Source organism: Aquila chrysaetos, chromosome 2 (assembly GCF_900496995.4).
Source record: "Aquila chrysaetos chrysaetos chromosome 2, bAquChr1.4, whole genome shotgun sequence".
NCBI lineage: Eukaryota > Metazoa > Chordata > Aves > Accipitriformes > Accipitridae > Aquila > Aquila chrysaetos.
The window spans coordinates 21,105,386-21,130,746 of record NC_044005.1 but is presented as its reverse complement, the minus strand read 5'-3'; the positions used below and the strand labels follow the sequence as shown (position 1 = coordinate 21,130,746).

At 37.9% G+C, this 25,361-nt stretch overlaps 1 protein-coding gene across 4 annotated transcripts in view; it reads right to left on the bottom strand.

The window, feature by feature from the left end:
• GALC (galactosylceramidase) overlaps positions 1-25,361 on the bottom strand; it is a 43,238-nt gene extending 17,877 nt beyond the window's left edge. The window contains exons 1-7 of one of the 4 annotated variants that reach the window (XR_005930956.1): positions 25,113-25,360; positions 24,066-24,134; positions 22,087-22,150; positions 20,557-20,670; positions 18,996-19,135; positions 16,695-16,733; positions 5,630-5,760 (exon numbers count right to left, since the gene is read on the bottom strand). Coding sequence is in view for 3 of the 4 variants with exons in the window: in XM_041118731.1 (XP_040974665.1) it covers positions 5,630-5,760; positions 16,695-16,733; positions 18,996-19,135; positions 20,557-20,670; positions 22,087-22,150; positions 24,066-24,134; positions 25,113-25,280 (725 nt within the window). In the remaining variant the exon portion in view is untranslated. Of the gene's footprint in view, positions 1-5,629; positions 5,761-11,400; positions 11,529-16,694; positions 16,734-18,995; positions 19,136-20,556; positions 20,671-22,086; positions 22,151-24,065; positions 24,135-25,112 lie in introns of all 4 variants that reach the window. The other 3 variants (XM_041118731.1, XM_029997148.2, XM_029997140.2) reach the window with 3 other exon arrangements.

Sequence of the window (25,361 nt, the reverse complement as noted above, 5' to 3'; positions counted from 1 at the left end):
AGTGCTGAGGTTTTTCAGCCTGGAGAAGAGAAGGCTCCAGGGAGACCTTATAGCAGCCTTCCAGTACCTAAAGGGGCCTACAAGAAAGCCAGAGAGGGACTTTTTACAAGGGCATGTAGAGATCGGACGAGGGGTAATGGCTTTAAACTGAAAGAGGGTAGATTTAGATTAGATGTAAGGAAGAAGTTCTTTACTGCGAGGGTAGTGAGACACTGCCACAGGTTGCCCAGAGAAGCTGTGGATGCCCCATCCCTGGAAGTGTTCAAGGCCAGGCTGGATGGAGTTTTGAGCAACCTGGTCTAGTGGAAGGTGTCCCTGCCCATGGCAGGGGGGTTGAAACTAGATGATCTTCAAGGTCCCTTCCAGCCCAAACCATTCTATGATGCTACAATACATGCCAGCATATAAGTAAACCTTGCTTTAAATATATAATGCAATTTCTGCAGCTTGCTAAAGCAAAGCTTTATCCTGAAATTGAGCTTGAAGATTTTCGTAACTGTAATATGCTAAATAGAGAAAATACATGCTACCTTGTACCATCTTAAACAGAACCATAAATAATTATAAAATCAACAGTAAGATACAGTACTAGGCATTATTCTAAGAACTTAACTGCATGAATGTCTTAGCACCTAAACATGAACTTGGCTAGTTTTTCACACCTTCTTAATAAACTCAGGTTTCAAAAAGGCCTGCTAGTTGGACTAGAAAAGTTATGGAGCTGTAAAGTGAAAATAGTTGAAAAATATAATGAAAGCTAATTTTCTTTCCAAGATCTTCCTTAATATGAGGAGAGATGCTTTCTCCCAAATGAAGACTACTGATTATACTTACTCACAACATTGATTCACTGTGCCAAATTAGCCTGACTGAAATAAAACCTTTCAAATCACTTGCAGAAAACAGGGTCATGATTTTCCCCTCACTTAGCACACTCAGTGAACACACTAAAGACATACACTAAAATGAAGCTATCAGCACTGGGAAGGAAGGCATAAATATTTCCTTTACTACTAGCCTGAAACTTGACAAATTGATAAATTTGTGACAGGGACACAAGAAATACCAGTTTTTCTAGGCTGACTTGGTGGGTTTTTTTCCATTATTTCCCCGCACTGGACAAGCAACCATCTCCTAGTGTTGTAGTCCTTCATACATAGCTTCACGAATGATAACGTAACAGATAGTAGAAATTTTAGCTACAACCCTCTCTGCTGTACAGATTACTGTGTATTTCCCCTTTGGCTTGGAAACACAAGTATTACCTTAATACCAAGAAAAGGTTTTTGTAACAGCATAAAGTATGTAGCTTGCAAAGACAAGGCAAAGAAGGAATGATTTGTATTTCTACATTCCATATCCTGAAGAGCTGTTTCTTAAATATTAAGAGTCAACATCCCTGCCGAATACAAGCTGTACTTTACAAAAAGAAAAAAAAAGTGGGGGTGGGGATGAGGGGGTGTTATAGAGAGCCTTATATAAGATTACACAGAACAAGATCTATAGAGCTCTGATTTCCTGCACTAAACAGAGGGTCACCTTTATTTGCATAAGGAGGAAGAAAAATAATTTTATGTAAAGACACTAAAGCCATTGAAATAAATTGGAAAAAATAGGGATGATAAACAGGATTAAAGTTACAGGGAGAACAAGCAGGTTCTAGACGCAGACTCCTTCAGTGTATCTTTATTGGCAGCTTTGCTCCACTTAAAGCCCACACACTTAAAATATTCTCATTTTGACCCACTGATATGCAATCAGATAAAACAGCTTCACCACCAGTTGAGAAATGAATCATTTTTCTCTGCTCTTAGATGCAATTTCTATTACTGTTAATGAATACCAATGTAAATTGTATTTGCTTTTCACTTACATGGCTGTTAACCAAGGAGTTTTGTTTTACTTTCATTAATATTAAAATTAGTGCTTAAAAAGTAGGACATGACTAAGGAGTGTGTAACTCCTATTCCATATGATACCTAACTTATGTTTTTAAAAAGTACACCAATCCTTTTTTTTTTTTTTAAGCTTTTAATAGCACTGTAGAATGTATACTTTAAGACCCACCCAAATGCACAAAATAAACATTTGCTATCAGATTACAGTGAAGGCTTTCACAACCACTGTGTGCTGGATTTGTTGAACTCTGTGTGATTTATATTTAAAGAAAACACTAGATCATGCTACAGCCCTCTTTTAGACATCTTGTGCCACTCTACAGCCTCAACAACTAACACAAGGTGTGCAGCAAAGGACAGGAGATTAGCTGTGTCTGGAACAGCGTGCTCTGCTCCTTCAGTAGTGAAAACAATCTTTTTACTGCACTGGAAATAAAAACTCCTACAAAGGAGTGACTACACTCCAATCACTCTCAGGAAATAATTGGTCCACTCAAGGACCACTACCGTTTGGAAAGACTTGAGTATCCTGATTAATGTTTCAGGAAAAACCACAGACTCCTAAACACCTACCCTTCTTACTGCCTGAAATGAACTGGAGCAGAGTTTATGTATCATTCTTATAGATGTGATGCTTCAGGAGAAGCAGTGGGATTTTGGATCCTCTGCTCAAATGAGCAGAGTCAGTAACACTGTAACAGAAGACCATTGCAAAGAGAGAGGAAAAAGTGATATATATCATGAAAGGGGGAAAAAGAACGGATCTTGGCAGAGAAAAGGTAATGAAAGGAATAGTAGGAACAAAATTATAACAAAAGTGACACAGGTTTAAACCTCTTATTACTGAGAAGAGTTTACCAACAGCTATTACTATCAGTGTCTGCATTTCTTCAAACCAGTGCCATTTACTAAAAAAGTATTGTCATTGTTCCCTCCTTCTTTCAATCTCACTGGAACTAGCAGATGGTTGGTTCATCATCAGGGCCTCTAGCTGTTAGAGTAGTAACAAAGTATTTTTAAAATATTAACTATTATGAGATTAAGTGTGTTTTATACAGCAGATGATGAAGCAGTAACTCCAATGGGAAAAATAATCCACAGTTGCCTGTGTAGGGCAGCTAAACTAAATCAGATATATTAAGAAAGTAACATTAATTAAGAAAAGCTCTGCTACTTATAGATTGTAAATACTGCTTTGCACAACTTCCCACAGTGACTTCATTTGGATAACTTAGTTAAAAAAAAACAAAGTTTGTGTTATTTTTTGTTTTGCATATAGCAATGGCCCAAAGGGGAGGAAAGGGAAAATCAGGATAGAAATAGCAGGGTTTTCCACCATTTTTCTCTCATGCATCAGTATAAGGCTGTATAAATTAAATAAATCTTTAAAAAGATCAGCCTATATAATACCATCACTACAATGAATGAAGCTTTGCAGAAAACCACTACCTATGAAAAGTTCAAAATCTAGTTCTCAGAAACATCTCTAGAAAACAGAAATCGTCAGCTAACAACACTGTCTTTCCTATTTCTCATTCTGTATCAGCACACAAGCCTGAGAGGGACTTGGGGCAGTTTGAATTCCCACTCCTACAGGCACCACATCATGATTCCATCATGCAGTAATGTCACAACATCATCTTGTTTTTCTTAGGTTGTTAACTTGGGTGTAATTAGGTCTAAAAAATTTCTTTAAAAGTCTTGGTTTTCAGTGACACATTCAGCCAAATGTGTGTTTTGAACAGATCTGGTTAAGAACACTGATGCTTCTAACCAGAGACTGAATTGTCACCTAATGGCATACTAAATTTATATTAGGTGAAAGTGAAAGCTGTTACTCCTAAACTCACTGACACTTTCTAAACACTTCCTATTTTCTTTCAATTAACAGTGGTGGCAGGGGCGGGGTTTCAACAGGTAGAGTCAGAATAGCTTGGTCTCTAACTGTATAGCATGCAAAAATCTAACTGGTTTAACTGTGTTACAAACAAGTAGCACATCTAAAGTACTCCTGAGTAGCCCTGGAATTTGGAAGCCCATCCTTGAAAAATATTGATTTCAAGAGCTACAGTGTAATTTAAATGTGTTCAAAGTAGGAGTAATACTTGTTTATAATTCATTGTATTTTATTTCACTGGGAAAATTGATGCAACCGTAATAGCTCTGAAAAGCTGTTTGGAAATATCACATTATAAAGAGCTTTGGTGACCTGGGTCATTCCTGTGTGGGTGAACATCTATTCAATAATTTTACACAGTGTGTCTTCAGGGCTCCCTCTAATTTCTAGCCATTACAACATCTTGCAGATGAAGCCTAGACGCAAATAGTGCAAAATGAAACAAAGCAGCAGCTTTAACTAGTCTCCCATCCAGGTTGCCTGATGAGACACCTCACAGATCACAAATTATGTTACCAAGTCCAAAATTGATTTTCTGTACATCCATGTAAAATCCTGGCTATCTGAAATACTTTTAATAGTTTCAAATAAAAAAGAAAGCCAACAATTTTTTTAAAAGCTACATGATGAGATGTGCACTACTAAATGTCCAGCAGCCAACTGATCATCCATTACACAAGAGAGTATTTCATCTCCCTGTTAATATTGAATCAGAGTAGGCACATAAAATTTACACTTGAAAAGAGTTAAGCAACTACAGCTTACTGAGATAGTGTAAAAACAGTTGAGCTTCAGGAACTGACTCTGGGTGCATACTTGTAGCTGCCAAAAAAACAGAAAGGAAGCATGCTCACTACATTGGGATCATGGTAATTACAATGGATTTTCATCCGGTCAGAGTAACTTCAATTGCTTTCACTTGTTGATCAGCACAAGATCCAAGACTCCACTTGCAAAAAAACCATCAGGGTACTTTTTGTTGTTCAGAATGGGGGGAGGGATTGACTGGGGGAAGGGGGGGCACTGACTGTCTGTTGCATTTGGAAGGAAAGCCTTCATTTCTACACCTCCTATGGGTCAGATATATAAAGATGAATGAAAAACAGTCAAGTTGAAGCAAGGAACAGCCATATTTGAAGCATGTGATTGGGTCAGGCAAGTTTATGGAACCTAATAATTAAAATTTAGAGCTACTGTAAAAAGAAAAGTTAATAAGCAAGTCTTACACACGTATCCATTCAGCAGACAAGTCAGTAACCAATCTCAGATTTAGTCTACTAGTTTTGCAAAATATTAGCATCATATGATGAAATCCAGAACTAGAAAAACAAGTCAGCTGGTTGCATGCTTTCCAAACACAACCTTCCCATCAAAACAAAATGGGAACTAAGAATTAAGACATTATTGTAACTAAAATTCATTTCTGGATCACACCCATTTCTGTAACAGACCAGTGGAAGTCAGTAATACAAGGCTGTATACAAAGCTGTAAAGATAAAGCACTTTTTGCATACCAAATACAGGAACCAAAACAACCCTCAGAATAAACAGGGCTGTCCAAAAAAACTCCAATTCATCAAAAGTGCAACAACAGCCCATAGGAATCTTCCACATGATAGGAGATTCATGATTCAATTAAAGGGTTGAAGCTGTCACTAGGACAACAGCCCATGTGATTTGATGTGGGTTCATAGGAAAGATTATAGTATCAATCCTTTCATTGCAGGTAAGAGTATAGAGAGGTAAAGCTTTGGCTGTGCTAGTTACAAATAAGCAAGATGAAGACAAACTATGAACAAACCACCAAGAAAGAAAAACAGAGAGAACCCCCTACCCAATCACATCGACCACTCCGTGGAGCTCAGAGTCAAGCAGCAAGACAAAGGAAATGGGCTCCCACAGTCTATCGCTGGCTATGATCCTCACCTGCTGCAGACCGTGCTTATCCAACGTGTATCTCAACAGCTTTGGAAAAAAAAAAAAAAAAAAAAAAAAAAGAGAGCAAAGAACAGAGAGAAGGGACAATAAAAAAAAATGTTTTTTAAATTGCCAAAAAATTATATTGGGAAAGGAAGCATCTTCTTCAGCACTATTTGAACTTATTCCAAAACCAAATCATGTTCCAGTTCTTGTTTTTACAACTTGGACAACAACTGTTACACCAAAAAAAAATGTAATAGATTATCAAGTACAAAGTACCTTCAAAGAAGGACACCTTCTTTCTCTACCATGCCAAACCCCAAAGTACATGACAAAAGGAAAAATTAAAAACATTTGGTTCTTATTTTCTTACACACACAAAACTGCAGATAAAGTTAAAGACAAAGCATATAATATTTCGTGCAAGATACTCTATTAGCAAGCCAGCCACTTAGATGTTACAATGTTGAGGGTTAGGCCACAATGAGGACACACAGGGCAAGGACAACTGAATTATAACTTACAAACCTTGTGAAAGCACAGTAAACATTTAATTAAGAAAAGGAGGTGATTCCCCCTATTCTCCCTGCTAATCAACTATTTCAGTTTAACAGAGAAGCAACACAAATGAGATCAGCTCTTCCTAAACACAACCAACACAAGAAACAAGAGAAACCCCAGACACATACACACCTTATTACTCAACTGCGTAGTAGTCCCTAGAGACATTTTAAGGCCTTCAAAGTCAATGAAACAAACCTAAAATGTCACGTAAGACCGAGTCTAACAATGTAGTTTCTTGAAGTCCAGAGGTCCCCTAAAGAGCATTTGCTGTACTTGTAAATTCAAATAACATCAAATGCCTACCTACCTTCAAATCACTCTGTATATTTCTGCCATATATAATCTTCTCTAACAGAACACTATCTGCAGCAAACAGTGCTGCAAGACTTTTTTTTTTTTCCACCGATCAGAATCTGAACTAGCTTATGTGCAGTCTGACAGTAGCCTGAAACCTCAAGATTTCCTGCCCCAAAGTCTTAAGAACTTTGCCTGAAGACAATGTAGTACTACAATGTAGTATTGCTTCTGCATCGTATTTTCCCGTTACATCTTGCATTAGAATAAGGCAGTATTTGGTTTGCAGACTTAACATACACACAAAGGCTAAAGTATTTAGTGATTAGGAGAGGTCCCTGATGACTAGAGAAAAACAGTTTTAATGCCTGTCTTCAAGGAGGATCTGAGAAACTACAGGCCCATCAATCTAGCCTCAGTCCCCAGGAAGGTTACAGAGCAAGTCTTCCTGGAAGCCATTTCCAAGCACAAGAAGGATAGGAGAATGACTGGGAATGGCAGCATGGATTTACTAAGGGCAAATCATGCCTGATAAACATGGTTGCTTTCTACAACAAGATGACTACCTGTGTGGGCAAGGTGAAATCAGTGGATATCATATAACTTGACTTTAGCAAAGTCTGCCACCAAGGTGGATAGAAAAGTCCGACCAGGGTGCAGTTGGCTAGCCATGTCCCCATATGCTGATATTAGGGCCAATACTGTTTGATGCCTTCAATAAAACTCGGGAAGTTCACATTGTGCTTTGCTTGCACACACAGCTTTTGCTTTCCCTATTAAGCTATCTTTATCTCAACCCACACTTTTTCCTCACTTTCACCCTTCTGATTCTCCCCTCCCATCCCATTGACAGGGAGTGAATGAATGGCTGTGTGGGGCTGAGCTGCCTACCAGGGTTAATCCACAACAACAGTTATATGTTGAAAAGGAGGGCTGTTATTTAGAAGGAACTAACAGACTGGAAAAAACAAGCTGACAGGAACCTCGTCAAGTTCAACAGATGCAAACACAAAGTCCTATACCTGGGACAGAATAACCCTTTGCAACAGTACAGGCTGTGGACTGATGAAAAATTCAGTTAGGTGCAAGAACTTAAAAAAAAAAAAAAAAAAAAATGAAGAGCGTGAGTATGGTCAAACACGTGGAATATGTTGCCCAAGGGGTTATGAAGATATTAAAGCTGAACAAGCCTCAGCACCATGATCTAATTGCACCTGCTTGATGCGGGGGGGGGGGGGGTTCAACCAGATGGCCTCCAGAGGTCCTGTGCAAACCAGGTTAGTCAATAATTCTGACTAATTACAGAAATAATTTTACCTAATCCCCAGAAATAAGAAAAAAAAAGACAAGGCTGTCCTACCAGTAAAATCTATTGGTTTAAATTGAGACAAACAATACAACTTAAGATCAGTTACATAAATCCAAAATTAAGTTTCTAGCTTGTGCAATATGCAATACAAAAATCCTGTCTAAAACAATGGCAAAAGCAGCATGGTCCAAAATCATAACATAAATCCATAAGACAGTATTTTCTATAATTAATCTTTATTCTTCCACCAGCTTAGCATAGTCTTAGACAAGTGAATTCATCTTTCTCTCTTACAGCTAGTGTTTTCTACCTCAGAGAGAGCAAACAACAGTGAACTGAACTTGTTCTTCCTATTGCACTGAGAAAGCGCTCCTGGATCACAAGACTGATAATATAGTTGCAGCTTTAGAGGAATCAACTATGAAAATCAACAGAACAAGAACCAGTTACATAAAAGCCATAGTAATTGACAAATAGCTCTTAAATACATCACCCATGTTCTTTGTCCATTAAAACTTACCATGTTTATTGTTTTTAAATGACAGACACTAGGAGACAGGCAAAAAAGATAAATTGAAATGGCAGCAATTATTTCTGCTATTTGATCATTGTATTAGAAAAGATGCATGCTGCATCAACTAGAAATAAAATATGATTTGTTCTGTCTGGTAAATAAAAACTGACAAAGGCAGATTTTTTTCCACCACCCAACATACAATTAATGTCCACTAATAATGACTTACAAGTCAAAGATAACTTAAATAATTGAGAACTATGGAAAAACATTTTCAATTTGTCTACTTCTAGATAAACATCAGAAAAAAAAAGACTGTGGAATATATTCAATTCTAATTGTGTATTAGCATATAGGCCTTTAAGAAAGGACTTGCCAAATAGAGCTATGGGCTCTGTAGGCTTTATTAAATACAGCAAACAAAATCCATGCCTAACACAGAAGATGTAGTACTGAGTCATAACACATCCTGGGAGAAAAGTAATATGAATATATACTATACAAACACAGAAATAGCACCCATCAAAATAACATAGGAAGACAGTAGTGAAGATGATCTCGCAAACAAAATAAGGAAGCATAACATAAAGGTTTAAGACTTGAGCTAACTATATTACAATTTTTTTTTCATTTTCAAGCACTTTATGAGTACCAGGTAAATAATTTGATTTAGTAGCAGATAAAGTCTTTTTTCTTTTCTTCTTCTAATGAAATTCCTGTTTTCAATGGCAAGTGCTGCAACTCATTGGTATGAAATGATGGAAAGCAGTATGTTCAGAAGACCACTCCTTTAACCAATGAAATTGCAACACACTGAATGGTAACAGCTTAGTAGCCTTCGTTCTAATGAGAAAATATAAAGTCCTCCATCTTTTAAAACATAAGCCAGCAGACCAAATACGGAGGGGAGAAAACGGACATAGAAACTTTACCTTAAATCTACCTTACATATGCTTCAGATTGCAAATGGTATTTTAGGCAGGGATAAAGCTCATGGGGAGCAATGGTATCAAGGTAAAAGTCACCTGATGCGAAAATGAAAGGAAAGGAAAAAAGAAAATGAAAGGAAACACAAAGAAAGGGAAAGGTCAGCTACTTTTTGTGGATGGATGTCAAAGCTATAATTTTCTTGATAATTTCTAAATAAAACAATATAAATTTAATCCCAGGTTTCCATTCCAAAATGGAAGAACTAAGAAAAAGTCACAGAGAGGGTTATACTTGAAAAGAGATTACAGAACAATGTACAGGAAAGGATTTCTGAGAAAACAATTTAAGACTATTTAGGAAAACAGATTGACTAGTAGATTTTGCAAACAACTAGACACGGTTATCTAAGAGACATACAGACACAGTGTACTTTCAGCAACTTCCTGAACCTGAGCATTTGAATGACAGACACCTAAATACTGTTATCGTTCTCTAGGTCAGCAAGAACTCTGTTTGGTAGTTGGTGCCTTAAAGTCAGCACGGGCTGAGAAACATGGTGTTCTCATTTTGTACTAACCTTAATTTCTTAATAGGTAACAACACTACTGCACGGGAAAGTCTCCTAACTCTTCATTTTTTGTGATCAGCAGGTCTGGGGGAGTTGGAGAAAAATCTGTATGACATTCAAGAAAAAACTCTGACAAAAAGAACTTTCATCTTAAAAAACAACTAAAACATGTCCGTGGTCCTAAAGGCTACAAACAAAAACAGGCACTCCTAGCCTTGATTCTGTCAAGCTCTTTAAGAAATAAGAACCATACACACTCAGTTCATTCATTCTGCAAGTTTCATTGGCATGGAAATCATAACTGAAACATTTCCTAATGTGCTATAACTTGCTGAGGTGCAAATCTTGCCTAACTTAAGAAAGTTATATGTTTTTAAACCAAATGAGTTACTCAATGCTGGCATTGTAATTGGTATTTCTCAGGCAGCCACTTCCAGGTGATCAGTGTTTACAAGTTCAACACATAAGCAGGGATTTTATAAAAAAACCTGCTTTCTTAACTGACTTGCTATAACCTTTGAACCATGCATTAGTTTAAACAATTATAAGCATATCACACCCCCTTACATATAGATGAGGATAAATGGTACACTCGTGACCACAAGCACGTTCTTATCAGAGTAAGGTTAACAACAGAGGTAAGCAAGTTAACAGATGTAACACAAGCGAACAATTTATACACATATAGGTCATTTCCACCGGGAATGTGCTATAATTTTTAAAACTATTTATAGTTTTGAGAAATCAGAGATTATAAAGAAAGCAAGGGCAGCAGAATAATTACCAAGTCAGTTGATAGCAGCAAGGTAGTAAGAAAGCGTATTATGGAGCAAGAGTGCAGGCAAACAATCAAGTTGCCACTTGCCAGAACTACAACAGTGGGCATTCCTAGCTGCTAAAATTGAGATAGGTTGTATTAGTTTAAAAACAAACTTTCAATGCTTGTTTTTACTCCTACTTTACTATCTGTGTATGCGCTTCTAACACTATCTGTTATCAGATATAAGGAACAAATAGAAACTCCTAGCTTTAGAACATGACCAGAAAAATATCAAGCAAAGCATATGTAACAGGGAATGCTGCAATCATGGGAAGTCCCAGGGTGGTAAGTTCCAGTGTGAAAGTTCAAGTTCACCTGAAGTTAGAACTGACTGCAGACCAAGAATTCAGTCCTAAGGTTTTTCTGACTTTGAAGATGCACGTGCAGATTAGCTATAAGTGTCCTGTCATTCGCTAATGCTAAGATAAGAAGCCTAAAACAGAGCTCCTAACTAACACTTGAAAGGAATGATGGAAGGGCAATAAGGCTACCTTACACATGTACTAAACTGAAAGAAGAGAGGAAGACAGGAAAGAGTAATCAGTTATCACTGTACATGATGATGAAAAAAATGGGAATGGCTAGGAAGTATGAAATAAGAATATATGACTTCTCAAAATGAAGACTTACTTACAGAAATGAAACAATAAGCAATGTGTAAAACTCCTCCCTTCTCCCACACTTACCCAACTACCTCAACAGCATCATTAAGATAGGGATCAACTATCATCTCCTTTGAAATGTTCCAATCTCCATCCGCAGCGATGATGCCAATGTTCCTTAGACCCAGTCTGTCCAAAGATTGTCGAAGTACCTTAGTAACAGATAACACCACTTAAAGGACAGCCTTCATCAACCAGACAACATGAAGATTTAAGACTGAAAATAATTTAAGAACTGTAGGAGTTGGTGGAAGCATTTGTCTTCAGACCAAGATGGATAAGAAAAGTTCTCACTTCTCAAAGGAGAGCCATAATGACAACTAAGACAAAGTTAATGATAAGTATTTTTAATACTGAAGGGTTATCCATGACATTCAGATAGCCATTACACAAAAATGGGCTTCTCATCACTTGGATTACTTTTGACACCCCATGTGCATACAGGTACTCAACTCGGACACTCTCAACTTAGTGACTCCATCCACTGCATGCATGTAATTCATTATGATAAATCCATTACTCATATGTAAAGTCAGTCACGTTAAGTTGATCTGAAAATGATGACTAGCTGGAATGTGGAAGTGGACATACCTCCACAAGTGATCAGAAGTGAAAGTTAACCTGATCTCAAAAGAAATATATTGAGAAAACAGGGATTGAAGTTTTAAAATGGAAAAGACCTTGTAACCATGCAGGTCTCTATAGGAACAGAAATCTTTGCCAAACATCTGTCCTTTTCAAGTGAAGAGCACCTAGCATTCTTTTCACAGGCTATTTCACTGAACAAAAAAAAGATCCTTGATGTTGTGTCTGATATTTAAGTTTACCCACTACTTGGCTCTCATAATGTCTCGCTAATTTTCAAGAACATAATGCATAAAACTGGAATTGCATATTTACAACAAAACTGAGGGCAGTCAACTTTGAATTCAAACATCTAGCAGAAGAGAATTCCTGTTCTGTCTTTCCAGCTTCTCCTCACTATTTCACTGTCAAAGATGATAAACCTCTCACCTCTGCCTGTGGAACTTCTTAGACAAAATACACCCAGGCAAAATATACCCAGCTCTAACAGCTAAGAATGAACCAGGGGCTGGTATTATACAAGCATGTCTTATCTGAACACTCATATTTAAAAAAAAAAAAAATTAAAAAAGCATTTTCAGCAGCTTCCACATACAGTTGCATCTGAAAAAGGACATCAGTCCACAGTCTAAAATCCTTTTTTCAATCTTGGATATAAAGGAATGATGTACTATGTGTTGCATGTATGCATGCATGCATATATACATAAGAAAGATTTTTCCAACCATTTGAAGATCAGTAAGCATGAATCCTTAAATAATTTCTTGTAATAGCCCTCCAGCAATGTGAAGGAGAACAGTGAGCATGTCTATTTTGACGTGTAGTCAAATTAGGACACAAAGCGAGGTCCAAGTGTTGGTGACAATGAAAGCCTAGATCTAAAAGACATAAAACTTACTAAGAAGAAAAGTAGCAATGAAACTCTGTTCAACTGCTTGAAGCCTTTGAAGCACAAAGTTTATCACCAGAAAAATTCATAATGGTAAAACTACTTACAGTAAGGTCCTTGCAATTTAAAGCTTTCTAGCTAGATAGATATTTGGAAAAACTGCCTAACCATAGAGATAGTTCAGAAGAACAAAATGACTAGAAAGGTTGCAGAACTTCCATGTTGAAAGGTAAGTACCAAGGAGACAGGACCGTAGACACTCAAAATGCACTCCATAACAACATATGCAGAATGGTTCCCCCACAGCCAGTATTAAATTTTATATACAGATACTCCTTAAAGTTTAGGGTTAGATTAAGATGACCATATTTAAAAATATAATTGGAAGAATAGGATCTTCTTGAATAAGAATTTATAAGCAATAGAATCATAATTTCTTTTTTCATTTTTTCTGCTTAATAAGAAACATAACTAGCGTCTTCGTGGATGAACTAACTAAAATAACTTCTTACAAGTAAAAATTTAGCAAGATAACTAAGAGCCTATCTATGTCATGTACTTGTCAGACATTACAGAAAATGTTTGGTGTGCATCGGCACACTTCAGTAAATAGACCTTTTTCAAAATGGTGGACTGCAAATAGAACTATTGTGCTGATTAGACAATAGATACACTATGCAGTGTCACGTGGCAAGAGAATGAATGGTAAAACAGGTGTTAAAGAAAAAGCCTTGTATCAATTAATGTACAGTGGAGGGAATGCTGACAACTTTTCAGCAAATACTTGCGTGATTTTAAGATCAATTTTTAAACAAAACATTTAGCTCTAGAAGCCGAAAGCTTAGTCCCAATTCAACAGCATTTAAAAAGCTAACAAGTAGAATGCCGCACCTACACTCGACTGTTCTCCACATTCATTCTCCCCACATTAGAAAGCCAAGACAAACAGATGAGAAAGCCTCCAGGTGACATGACATAGGACTGAGCAAAATAGAATGTTTCTATTTCTTACAAGACATACAAAAAGCCAGAAAACCAGTTTTAAAAAAAGAGCCGATCAGTGATATAGGGAAATAAAATGAGTATTTTATTTATATTAAGATCGGCCTTCTCTCTCTGATGCATCTTTTTACAAAGGGTTCAGTCTCATAGGTATTCCAAGCAACATAACATCTAGTCAGTGAAAAGATAAAACTTGCAGCTCAAAAAAAAAAAAAAAAACCACCAAAACAAACCAAACAAAAAACCTCACTATTTATCTTCCACCTTCTTTGCACTGTTTTATTCCAGCCTGCAAACAAGTGTTTTCAGTTCTGTTTGGTTTTGTTTCTACAACATACACACTGAACAACTAGAGATTTCTACTTGAAGCCCACACATACAAACTCTTTCCCCTCCTCCCCTACCAGCATAACTTACCTATGATTAGGATTATCCTTTAGGAGACTACTGGTATCCTTAGTGATTTCTCCATCAGCCTATACCAGATTAGTGAACCACTCTTATTTTTGAAAAAGAAAAGCCTGGAACCCACACTGCCTGAGGCTAAATATAAGAGAAAACTTCTAGAACACCCTATGAACTCGTTTCCCAGCTTTAAAAACAGTTAGGCTGTGGTTTGTGCTGAGCACACATTGGGATGGGATATTTTAAGAGGATTCTAAGCACACCCACTGAACAAGTTTACACAGGGATTTAAGAGCTTCACTAGCAAAATCTGAAGCATCTCCACCATAGTTTTGTTACTTAACATGCTGTGGAATAATTGCTGGAGGTGACTTATTGATACCAATCAAAATAAAGGTATGTATGACTAGAGTCACTCAACCTCCACCTAAAAATAAGAAAATAGTATGAAAGGGCTGAAGAGAGGAGGACTGCTAGGGAAGACACCATCGTAGACAAGTGGGGAGGACATCGCTGACTTCCGGGATCAGTCGACAGGCTGAACCTCTCCTTCCTCCCATATGGACACCTACTGGGTAACATTCAAACCCTTGGTTATACTGAGTGCTTCCCCAGGAAACTCAGAAATCTCTATAGAGTTTTTCCATAATTTAGCACACTTGTAGTCGACTGTACTATTCATATTCTTGGTATTTGCACGTGCTTTGCAGACAATGTATTTATCACCGGCAATCCAAAAGAACCTGCTCTCCTGCTTTAATAAACTGTACTGTTCATTAAAATCTAGCCGTGACAGTTTGTTGAACGCAACCAAACTTCTTAAGTCTGGCCGTGATAGTTCATTGAACGCAACTAGATTGAAAGTATATTGCGCTAGTTGTGCATCCGTAATTGTGGTAGTTCAACATATATTGAATGCAACTGTACAGTGTTGAATTGGGCATCACTCAGAATCTAAGCCTAGCTTCCTCCAGCCCCTCTGATATCTGAGGATAAGCTGGAACCCAAGGGGGTTTATTTTCTGCCAAACTCCTTTACACTTTAGTGCAACACATGCCCAAAGAAATGACACCTTGACATAGATGCCAGATACACTGCTGTGTCACACATCAGTGTATTTGTGTTTTCTCTGGAAAGGATTTTGTAAGTCACCCAAAAACTCTAGTGCCAAACCTCTGTGTCCAAAAAGAACTAATGGCCTAGCAGCCTACAAAAGTGAGAGTCTAGAAAAGACCTTTAATGAAATTAGTTGTGAGTATACATAACAGAATTTGGTCTAAGATGTATTGAGACTTGGAAACTAAGTTACTGTGGTGGCAGTGGACCCGGTAAATCAGTTTAAAATACATGGTTGATTAACATATTTGTTAACAAGAAACCCATAAAGCTGGATATAAGGTATTTCTCTTTGTACAAGGCATACAACCAGCAACAAGCTTTCTGCCAATGCTTCCTGCCCTCCCTCAGTCAAAGCACTGCACAAATCATAGGAAACAGCTATAAGGGTATTCATCTAATTCTACATTCTAGGAGATATGATTTTAAAAAAGAAATGTTTTATAGGCGATCATCCTCAGTTTTCAGGAGTAGGCAGAACTTTATATATGCCAGCCTCATGAAAGATACTTAAAAGTTACCTTTTTCTTCTTATTGCAATGTCAATTTTAATTGTTGTAAGCAATTTCCTGTATCATTCTACTAAAACTAATCATTGAACAAAATAACTACAGAAGTTGCCAAGGACAAATGATGTGACTAACCTCATCCAGTGTACCCAAACTGTTAGAATTGAAACTTTTCTAATAGCCACTAATTGACTAATTTGAAGCAGATGGGATCAAATCCCTGCTGAGTTCTGAAAAAAAAAAAAAATCACCAGTTTTTCTATACACTCAATTTAACTCATTTGTTTTTAAGAAGAGGTAATGCTACTGCTTCTTAGCCTCAAAGCAGCAACAAGAAATGAACAAACCAGAAGCTTTTACTTCAGATTCCACTTCAAGATAACATAATAAACAGAAGTGAGTTTTCAAAGAAGGGCAGGGGAGCAGCAGGGGCTGGCAGCAGTGAGAGATGTTAGAGATATCTCAAGATTGGTTATGTGAAATACTGTGTATTTGATGATGAATTTAATGCTGAATTTGTATGATTTCAGTAGCATCAACTGGAGCTTCCATTAAATTGTAGAGGTCCTAAGCATTAGCATACACTGACACACTTAAAGTTCGAAGTAACAGACAGACACAAAAAAAAAAAAATATCTGGAGATCTGATCCTGTTAGCATTCCATGCCTGCAACTACAAGAAACAGAGTTCAGTAAGCGAAGTAGTTGCAGGATTAAGGTCCCTTCTCTAGGTAAATTCAGAAAAACTAATTGTTTACATGTGATAACAAAGACAAACATTTCACTTCAGAGAAATAAGAAAAAATACATACCTTAATATATTTGCTACTAAATGCCCTTTCATTCCATATCTATAAAGGAAAAGTAACAAGCCATTTAGAAAAATCAGGATATGTCAATGCATAATGAAAGATTTTATTTATGTATATGTAAGATCATACAATCCATTAATGAACTCCATGGTTTCAGTTTGCTAGAGGAAAGTATTCTGGCTGGTTTTGTTATCAGCTCTTCAGAGAAGAATTCTGTATGAAAGTTCAAAATAGCGGCTTGTTTATCTGTCTCTAAGGTCTACTTACTGCCTTCTTGCTGAAAAGACCTCTAGAGCTGCTTGAGCTCTACAATGGTAGCAGCGTTACACATGACATTATTACCAATGGGTCTACAGTTAGTTAGAAATCACTGAGAAACACATTGTGGCTTCAAGGTGTGGTCCTAATGAATGGGCCCTGTTGACATACACTGACACAGGAGAGCTAGAATAAGCTACAGATCGAACAACTGCCTACAGTTTTCGGGGGTTATTCAATGACACTTACAGTTCTCTTTCTAATTTACACAGGATTAGATCCATACTTGAGCACAAGAGAGATTCAGCACAGTTTAAGTAAACAGACACAAAATGATCTCATTTCTGTTGCTCTGGATTTTCCATCTTTTATGGAAAGAGTGTTTAAGCTAAACATAGCTCAAAATTCAAAAGCGGGACTGCTGGTCTTCCTTTCTACCAAATACCTTGGCCAATAAAATGCCTAGTCCAAAACCTTCTTACTTTTTTTCTAACAACAACATGAACACTGTGACTCACATTCCCCAGTAAAGGTAAAAGTATCCCCCGTAGGTGTAGATTACCCAACCATGTAAAAGCAGACAGTTTCTTGCAGGTGGGATATGTCCATTTGATTTTGACATTTCTAGATATTTCTCTAAGTGCTAATATGTGTCTTCAGAAATGAGCCAATCAAAAAGTTACTTACTGAAAGGCTCATTTCATCATAAAGCAAATAATTATATATAACACACTATAAACCCAAAGAGCAGTAAAGGCTAACAATGTAGAATCAGAACAGCATTAAAATTTTTTTGACAGTTTCTGAACCTTCAGACCTCACTGCTTTCCTGTATTTCAGATTATACCCACAAAGAAATCAGACAATATGCAATGTCACCACAGTGCCTGTAGAAGCAGAAATTCCCTTTTCTTAGAAGTACAGAATTCAGAAGGCCAATCACTGTGAAGTAACAACACAGAAGCCAGACATTACTCAAACACGTAAAGTGCAGAACTTGCCTCCTGCTCCAAGAGGATAGCAAGGAGAAAATTCAAGAGCAGTTGTTCCCCTTTCCCCCCAGTGGAATTGCTGAAGCATCACTGTGTTACCCAAAATGCAAGACTGACACAGCTGAAATAAATCAGCAACAGCAAGGAGGATGCATTCTAGGGGAGCTATACATCAGATATACCTTCCCACATTACAGCAGAAAGGTGAGACTTCCTTTGAGGCATGGGAACCATAGTTTCAGAAGCTTTGCTCTGGACTACCAAAGTGATTTTCAGCTTTTCTGCAGTTAAACAACTGTCTCGTATCAAAACACTTAAAAGTCCAAAATAAGTGTTTCAGTAAGTATAGGACTGATTTTAGAGGAATCTTAGCAACACATTTTCTTAATCAGAAAAAAAAAAAAAAGTTGAATCTCAGTCACATAATGAACTTGAAAAGTGTTTTTCCACATTGTCTGCTTCTCTTTCTCATCTCCAAATCACAACATTTTTCTCAGGCATTAATTCACTACTTCCATATATTGCACTGTAACACAATACAGTAGTGATAATGTACTGTAACATATGCACCTTTATCTACTATAAATAATGCAGGTAAAAATGGAAGAAATTTTAGAGGATTGCACTTCTGCAAAACAGCGACCATATTTTATGCCAAGAAGTCACATCAGCTGACTTTCACAAACTCTGTCTTACCAGCTAACAAAAAGAATTAGTTAACTGCTGAAACCCAAGCAGAACAAGCAATGCAGAAAATTACAAGCCCAAGACTCAAACGGATTTCAGAATTCTCACATTCTCTGGTAACTTTGTTCTAGAACTGAGAAGGCAGGAGACTAGCCATTTTACACTGGTTCTGCTTTAATGGACATTACTGCAGGAAGACTGTAAACTAACATATCTTCTGCCTTTCCCCTTGCAGCAGAAAAAGCCAAAACTGCAATCACAAACCAATTTATCTTCCCATTCCCCTCCCCCAGTAATCAACAGAGACACCAAGATCTTAGGAATGAAGATAGATAAAATGTACAGGAGATTTTGCTTTACTGACCCCAATATAGTCAATGTCCAAATCATGATACTGTTTAGCTCCTAATATCCAAGAAACTATATAATAAGCAGTGACATCTGGATAGTCATAGGGCCAGTTTTCACCCTTCCCTATCCATGCCGGAAATGTCCAAGGTAATCCTGGAAAGAGAGAAGAAAAACAATAAGAGAAGCGGTTGGTCTACATTACTCGGTAAGCCTCAATAGCAAGCGTAATTTGTTCTACCTAAAATGAAGGAGCTGATATGCACTTCAGATTCACATAGTTCCAGTGAAGACATTGACACATAACTTATTTAACTGGAGAGTATGCTCTAATATAAATTGTGATCAAACATATTAATAGCTGCTTTTTTTTTTTTTTTTTTTTTTTTTTAGCTAGAAAAATTTCATTACTAGAGAACAACTGACTACATACAATCTTTCAATTGTGTGGTATTAGCTCTAAGGTTTAAAATTCCAAAGATTTTACGATAAAAATTTACAAAGTTACAGACAAAGGATCAATACTGAATGCCAAAAATTTTTAATCTCCTGAATATGAATTTTAGAAGTGATGATCTGATCATAATAGAGGAAGAAAGATTAGGATCATGAAAAAGCATTTCTAAGTCTTAGGTCTTTACTGGATCTTGTAGTAAACAAGAACAACAAATTAACCTAACCAGATCATGCTGTTTTCAGCTGACTTTTTATAGGCTAATTCAAAGGCAAACCCTCCTTCCTTTGTTGAGAGCTTCATCTGAAGGAAGAGGGAGGTTAATAATCACAATTAGTCATACATGGTAAGCTTACTGCTTGTCACAGTGCCTGTCTAAAAGAACCTGACTAGCAAATCCTGCACCAAGTCATGCCTTGTGGCTGGATATGGCAAAGCCTGATCCCTGGAAGAGGGGGGGGGATTAGATACTTTTTAATTGATAGATTTTTTACCTTGTTTCACGTGGAATACATTTTGTAAAGTGTTTCAATTAAAATCTAGGGTTCGACATTTGTACTGTCACAGCACACACACAACCCATGATCAAACAGGGAGACAGCAAAGTTCTCTTACAACTCAACTACATAGAGTAAGACAAATCAGAAGACAAGAACTACTATAGTGGGGAGGGGGTCATGGGTTTGTAATAAGAACATATAGTTGAATTTAGCGTGTATAAGACTTACAGATTTATACTTCCTATAAGTTTACTTTATCCCTCCCAAATTTTTTACTCTATTATTCAGAAATTCAGCTCTCATGATAAATCATTTATGTTCACTGCTGTGATACAGTCTAAGCATTAATGTTACTTAATATAGGCAAATTATTAGAGTCATTTCTTATCCTATGCTACTTGTTAAGTAGCACAACATAAAAATGTTGTGCTACTGTAACAAAGTAAAACACAGTTTAAGTGAAGCATCAAGGCAAGCTTACCAAATATTAGAGATTCTTCTTTGTCTACTGCAACACCAAAACATCTGCCCATTAAAATTAATATGCTAATTAAGGGTCAGGAATGTAATTTGGTTAAGGGGGAAAAAAAACCATTTAAATCCTAAAGCTCAAAGCTATTTACCAATCAGTTTAATTTTGGGGTTCCTCTTTTTAGCTTCTTTCATCAGCCACCATTCATAGCCCCGGAAGTAGTTCTCATCATTTTCATAGTGCATATGGGAGGGTTCAGTACCATCTAGGAAGCAAAGAGACAGGTAGCTCACAATTATCTTCTATGTCATAAGCTGTTACACATTATAAAGTTTTCTGTATTGCTCACTGCCATAATATGCAAACACGTATCTCCAACATGATTCACACGTTCTTTGGTATGTATTTCAAAGCAAAATGAGTAGTGGGAAGGAACATGCAAGACTTGCCACCCTTCATTCTTAGCATATTAACTTAGCATAAATTTAATATTTTTTATTTTTAAGGGACTATGCCTGCTTTTAACATCAGAATGTGATTAACTGTTGGACATTTTCTATCCCTAGCTATGATAATATTAAATCTACATTCATTATTATCTTGGTCCCAACAACCACTAGGAAAGTTACAGCATTAAGATCAGCAGAGGGGACAAAAAAAAAAAAACCAACCAACAAACCACCACATTTGTCAAACCAGGCTGTATCTAAACCAAAAACCAAACAAAAGGTTATAGTTTGTTTCTTCTGTGCAAGGCAAATCCAGGGAGAGAAAAGAAAGGAACTGCTATGAAGTTTTTCAGTGAAAGGAAAGAGATTTTTTATTTTTATAGTAAAAGATCCAGGTTATCATTCCCATGGTGTTCCATGACTGCAGGAAGTTTTCAGAATTGAAGGCTATGCACTGAATTCCCTCAGACAAAGGTAAACAAACTAGAAAGGTGGAAAAGAATTGGTGTTGCATGGGAAGTCATTACACACAAAAGTCAGTTAACTTGTGCACACAACTGCAACAATTACTTATGCTAAACTACATGCTGAATTGTTCCAGAGGTCTCTTCTGATGAGACTTTTTTTTTTAATGAAGCCTGCTGAAACAGCACATTTTATTACAGAAGATAGGATTGATTTTTTTTTTAACCTTACTAACACTTGACTATTTGGAAGTTCTATTTGTCAGAGACATAGAACAATATGATTCCAAACTTAGACCCCTGATCACACCTACTGTCAGACAACGTCAGTCCAGTGATATGCAGCAGCTCATTAAACCGAAGAAACGTAACTGCTGCTGACCAGCTGTCTTCCCATTTTCATGCTTTTAAGACATAAACTACCTAGTCCTACACAAGTTTTACAGTTTATATTGCAAAACTGGTGCTTGAGAAATGCTCTGCAATTCACAAAGCTACCAGAGCTTCCTTAATCTTGTGAGGAAAATAAGACCTCGTTTGCTCTAGAACGCAACCTATTGACCATATGATAGTGAGAACTGTCTCCAGAATGTTAGTGTAAATTTCTCTTCTACAAGTTAGCAGACATTGCTCATGTTTTTCTGCAACTTCAATACAACTACAGAATGCATCTCCATGCTTCAGCTAAAGCAACACGTGCAGGACGTGTTACTTACGGCATCACTGCAAAGAGAAGTTAGTTAAACCCTGCTCATGCAAAATTCATACCTGTTGATTGTCCATCACCTCCAATTTCTACTTTGAGCATATGTAAAGAAGCACCAAAACTTGGCTAGAAAAAAAGAGGGACAGAAAAACAAACAGAATCCTGCTGTTAACAAGAAGAATGCAATTAAAAAGTGTACAATTTTGAGGATGCTAAAAATTCAATACATTTTTTAAACACCCATTATAGTTGCCATGAGACATAATACAAAATTCTTCTTCAAAAGTAAACTGAGCAAGACAAATAGTACTTATCTTTAGTCAGTTTCACTGACTGGCACCATTAACAACACTTCTCCCCAGCTGTGCACATTTTACATTGCTTATGCCCAAGAAAATACTGAAGCGCTCTTGAAGTAGAACATGGGCTACATGAGGAACACAACAGTATTTTTAATGTTGCTAGAAGTCAAGTTTGTTTTCTTTTAAAATGAAATTATTTAAGTTAATATTTCTGTAAGTAATTTGTTCTTTGATGTGAACGGTTACACTGCTTACTTGAAAGAACATACATACAGGTCAGAAATAATCTGGTAACTACAGGCAGAAAGGCAAGAGAGAAAAAAAACCACCACACTGGAAAACAAATGGCCACCTAGTCCACTACCCTCTTCCCCAGCATCTGACTGGTGCAGCAGAATATAAAATTCAAGCTAATACAGGTGATCCCACTCCTAGTATGTCCTTCCAGCCATTAGTGGCTTAAGAGTTGCTCAAGCCAGAAGTTACAACTAATCATTATTTTAATAAGCACTAATGAGCTGGCCTCCTCCATGAAATTACCCAAGTATAATTTTGGCATACAAAAAAAAAAAAAAAAGTTTTAAGATTTGAGAATGCAGTTTGATTAAGAAAATATGCTGCATAGACAATAGTTTGCTTGGCTTACAAATTTTGGATTTTTTTATTTGTTTTCAAATAAGAAGCAAATATTCCCAATTTACCATTTCTTTTCCTAACATTTCTCATTTTAAACTTCTAACACATTTGCTCTCCCATTCCTATCATGAAAGTTGACATTAAAAGACAAGGAGAATGAGGCAAAGTATACCCCTCCCAGGTATCTCATGACAGCTTAAGAGATTTTGGAGAAAAAACATGTCAAAAATTATTTGAAAATCATGATCTCTCAGCTAGATTTTCTTTTACCACATGCCTAGTGATTCCTTCAGAAAACTCATATTTGTAACACACAGCTTTGGTCTCCAAAAAACATAGGTTTTGATCCCCCAGTCACACATTATGCTTTACTCTATCCTTTAAAACCAATTCTTTAAACTACACAGTAAATTATTCCCCTCCAGCCATCTGGATTACACTACTTGAAAGTGACATGACATTCTCTTCCAGCACAGTAATTTACAGTGCCAAAAGCAAAACAAGTTATCACTGTCCAGTGCAATAATCTTACCATATATTGAGTTGGGTAACTCCACAGGTTATACTCGCTAACTAAAGCGGCTTACAAACCAGTAATATTCACACACCTTCTAGAGTAACTGCACTTATACTTGGGATTAGTTTGAAATACATATGCTATTAAAATGATGCAGTCATTATCACATTATGTGAATCTACCTGTGCTCCAAAAAAGTCAAAACTGTCTCATAGACCCACTTCCTGCAACCGCTATGAACAGCTAAACCCCTCATTTTAGCCACAAAAATTATTTAATGCTCATTAAGCCCACACAGATGATGAAAATATGTTGAAAACCTGTTTTTTTAAAATATATTGTGCAAACATAAAAGGAGATTTCATAATAATTTGAAGAAACAGGCTCCTGAACAACATGCTAGTTGTCAAAAACAACTGCTAAAACTTAAGGTTCTGATAAAAATCAACATTGAAGTAGATGCTTTACAAGATGAGATTTTGTCTAATTTCAGCTAGTACTGAATATACTATAGGAGTTCCAAAATTACACAATAAGAAATTCTGCATGAAATTGGACATTATTGTAGCAGCGAAACCAACTTTACCTTGAACAGATAATCTAAAATCTGGGAGCGATAAGGTTCTTGGTAGTTCACCAGAAGTCTAGATGTGGCCTAAAATGGAAAGAAAACAAGAAAATACAAAAACTGAACTTTCAAACATGTAAGTACATCCCTGTTTGTCAGTCTAGGACCTTCACATAGCTAATAAACCTAGAAAAATAATTATAGCACCAGGAACTCAGATAAGCCCCTACAAAAACTCTTTTCTAACCCTTCAATTGTGCATTTCTGGTTTCGCAGATTGCAATCGCCTTGTACTCCAGTTACCTGCAATTTACTGCAAAGAGAGTCGAGAGAATAGAAAAACAAAGAGATCTCACAGCCTTAGCGCAAGCAAAACGCAGCTCCCTCCCAGCACCATTTCACCCGCTACACTGGAATCTCCCTGCTTTGGCTCACTGTAGACCAAAGGCAACGGGAGCTCACGGGCCACACAGGCAGGAGGGCAAGGAAAGCAACTCAGCAGGTCCAAGAGGGCGTAAGAACACGCAGGATCTCAAAGCTCTGCTGGCTGGACCACAGGAAAGCGTACGACTGGCTGTTGGCTCCTCCAGCATTGCAAAACTCACAGAGACAAGTAGCTAGGAAGACCCTCTACAGAACAAAACCACCCTGGCTTAGCTCTCCTCCAATGGCACCGAGGACGTGGCTGGCCCTCGGCACCCCGAGCAGCCTGATGAAAGAGCCATTGCGCAGCTGAGCGGAGGACAGGCACAAAACAGGGCCCGGCTCCAGCTCTCCTCGCAGCCAGGACTCCCCCTCAGATCCCCACTCGCGTCCCCCCACGCCCCCCTCCGGTTCCCCTCAGAGTCCTCCCCTCAGCGACACCACCCCCCCCAGCCCCCAGGGCTCCCCTCAGCGACACCCCCCGGCCCAGGCCCCGCCGAAGCCTCGAGGGCCCGCACCGAAGCCACCAAACGCACCCACTGACGGAATCCCCCGCCCAAGCGTCCGTTGCAACCGCCGCCCCGAGGAGGGTATTAACACCACAGCACCGGAGCAGCCCCCACACCCGCCGGCGCCGCTCACCCCGCCGCCGCTGACAGCCCCGATCCCGTCGAACTGCCTGCCCGGCCCGCTGGCATCGTCCAGCACGTAGGTGGCCGTCAAGAGCGCAGCGGCACTGACCCCGGGGGGGGCCGAGCCCCAGCTGCAGCCAAGCAGGAGCCAGCCCCACAGCAAAGCCGCGCACCCCATCCCACCCGCTCCGCTCCGCGCCGCGCCGCGCCGCGCCTCCGACAGCGTCCCAGGCGCGCCACTCCGTCCCTACAGCAACGC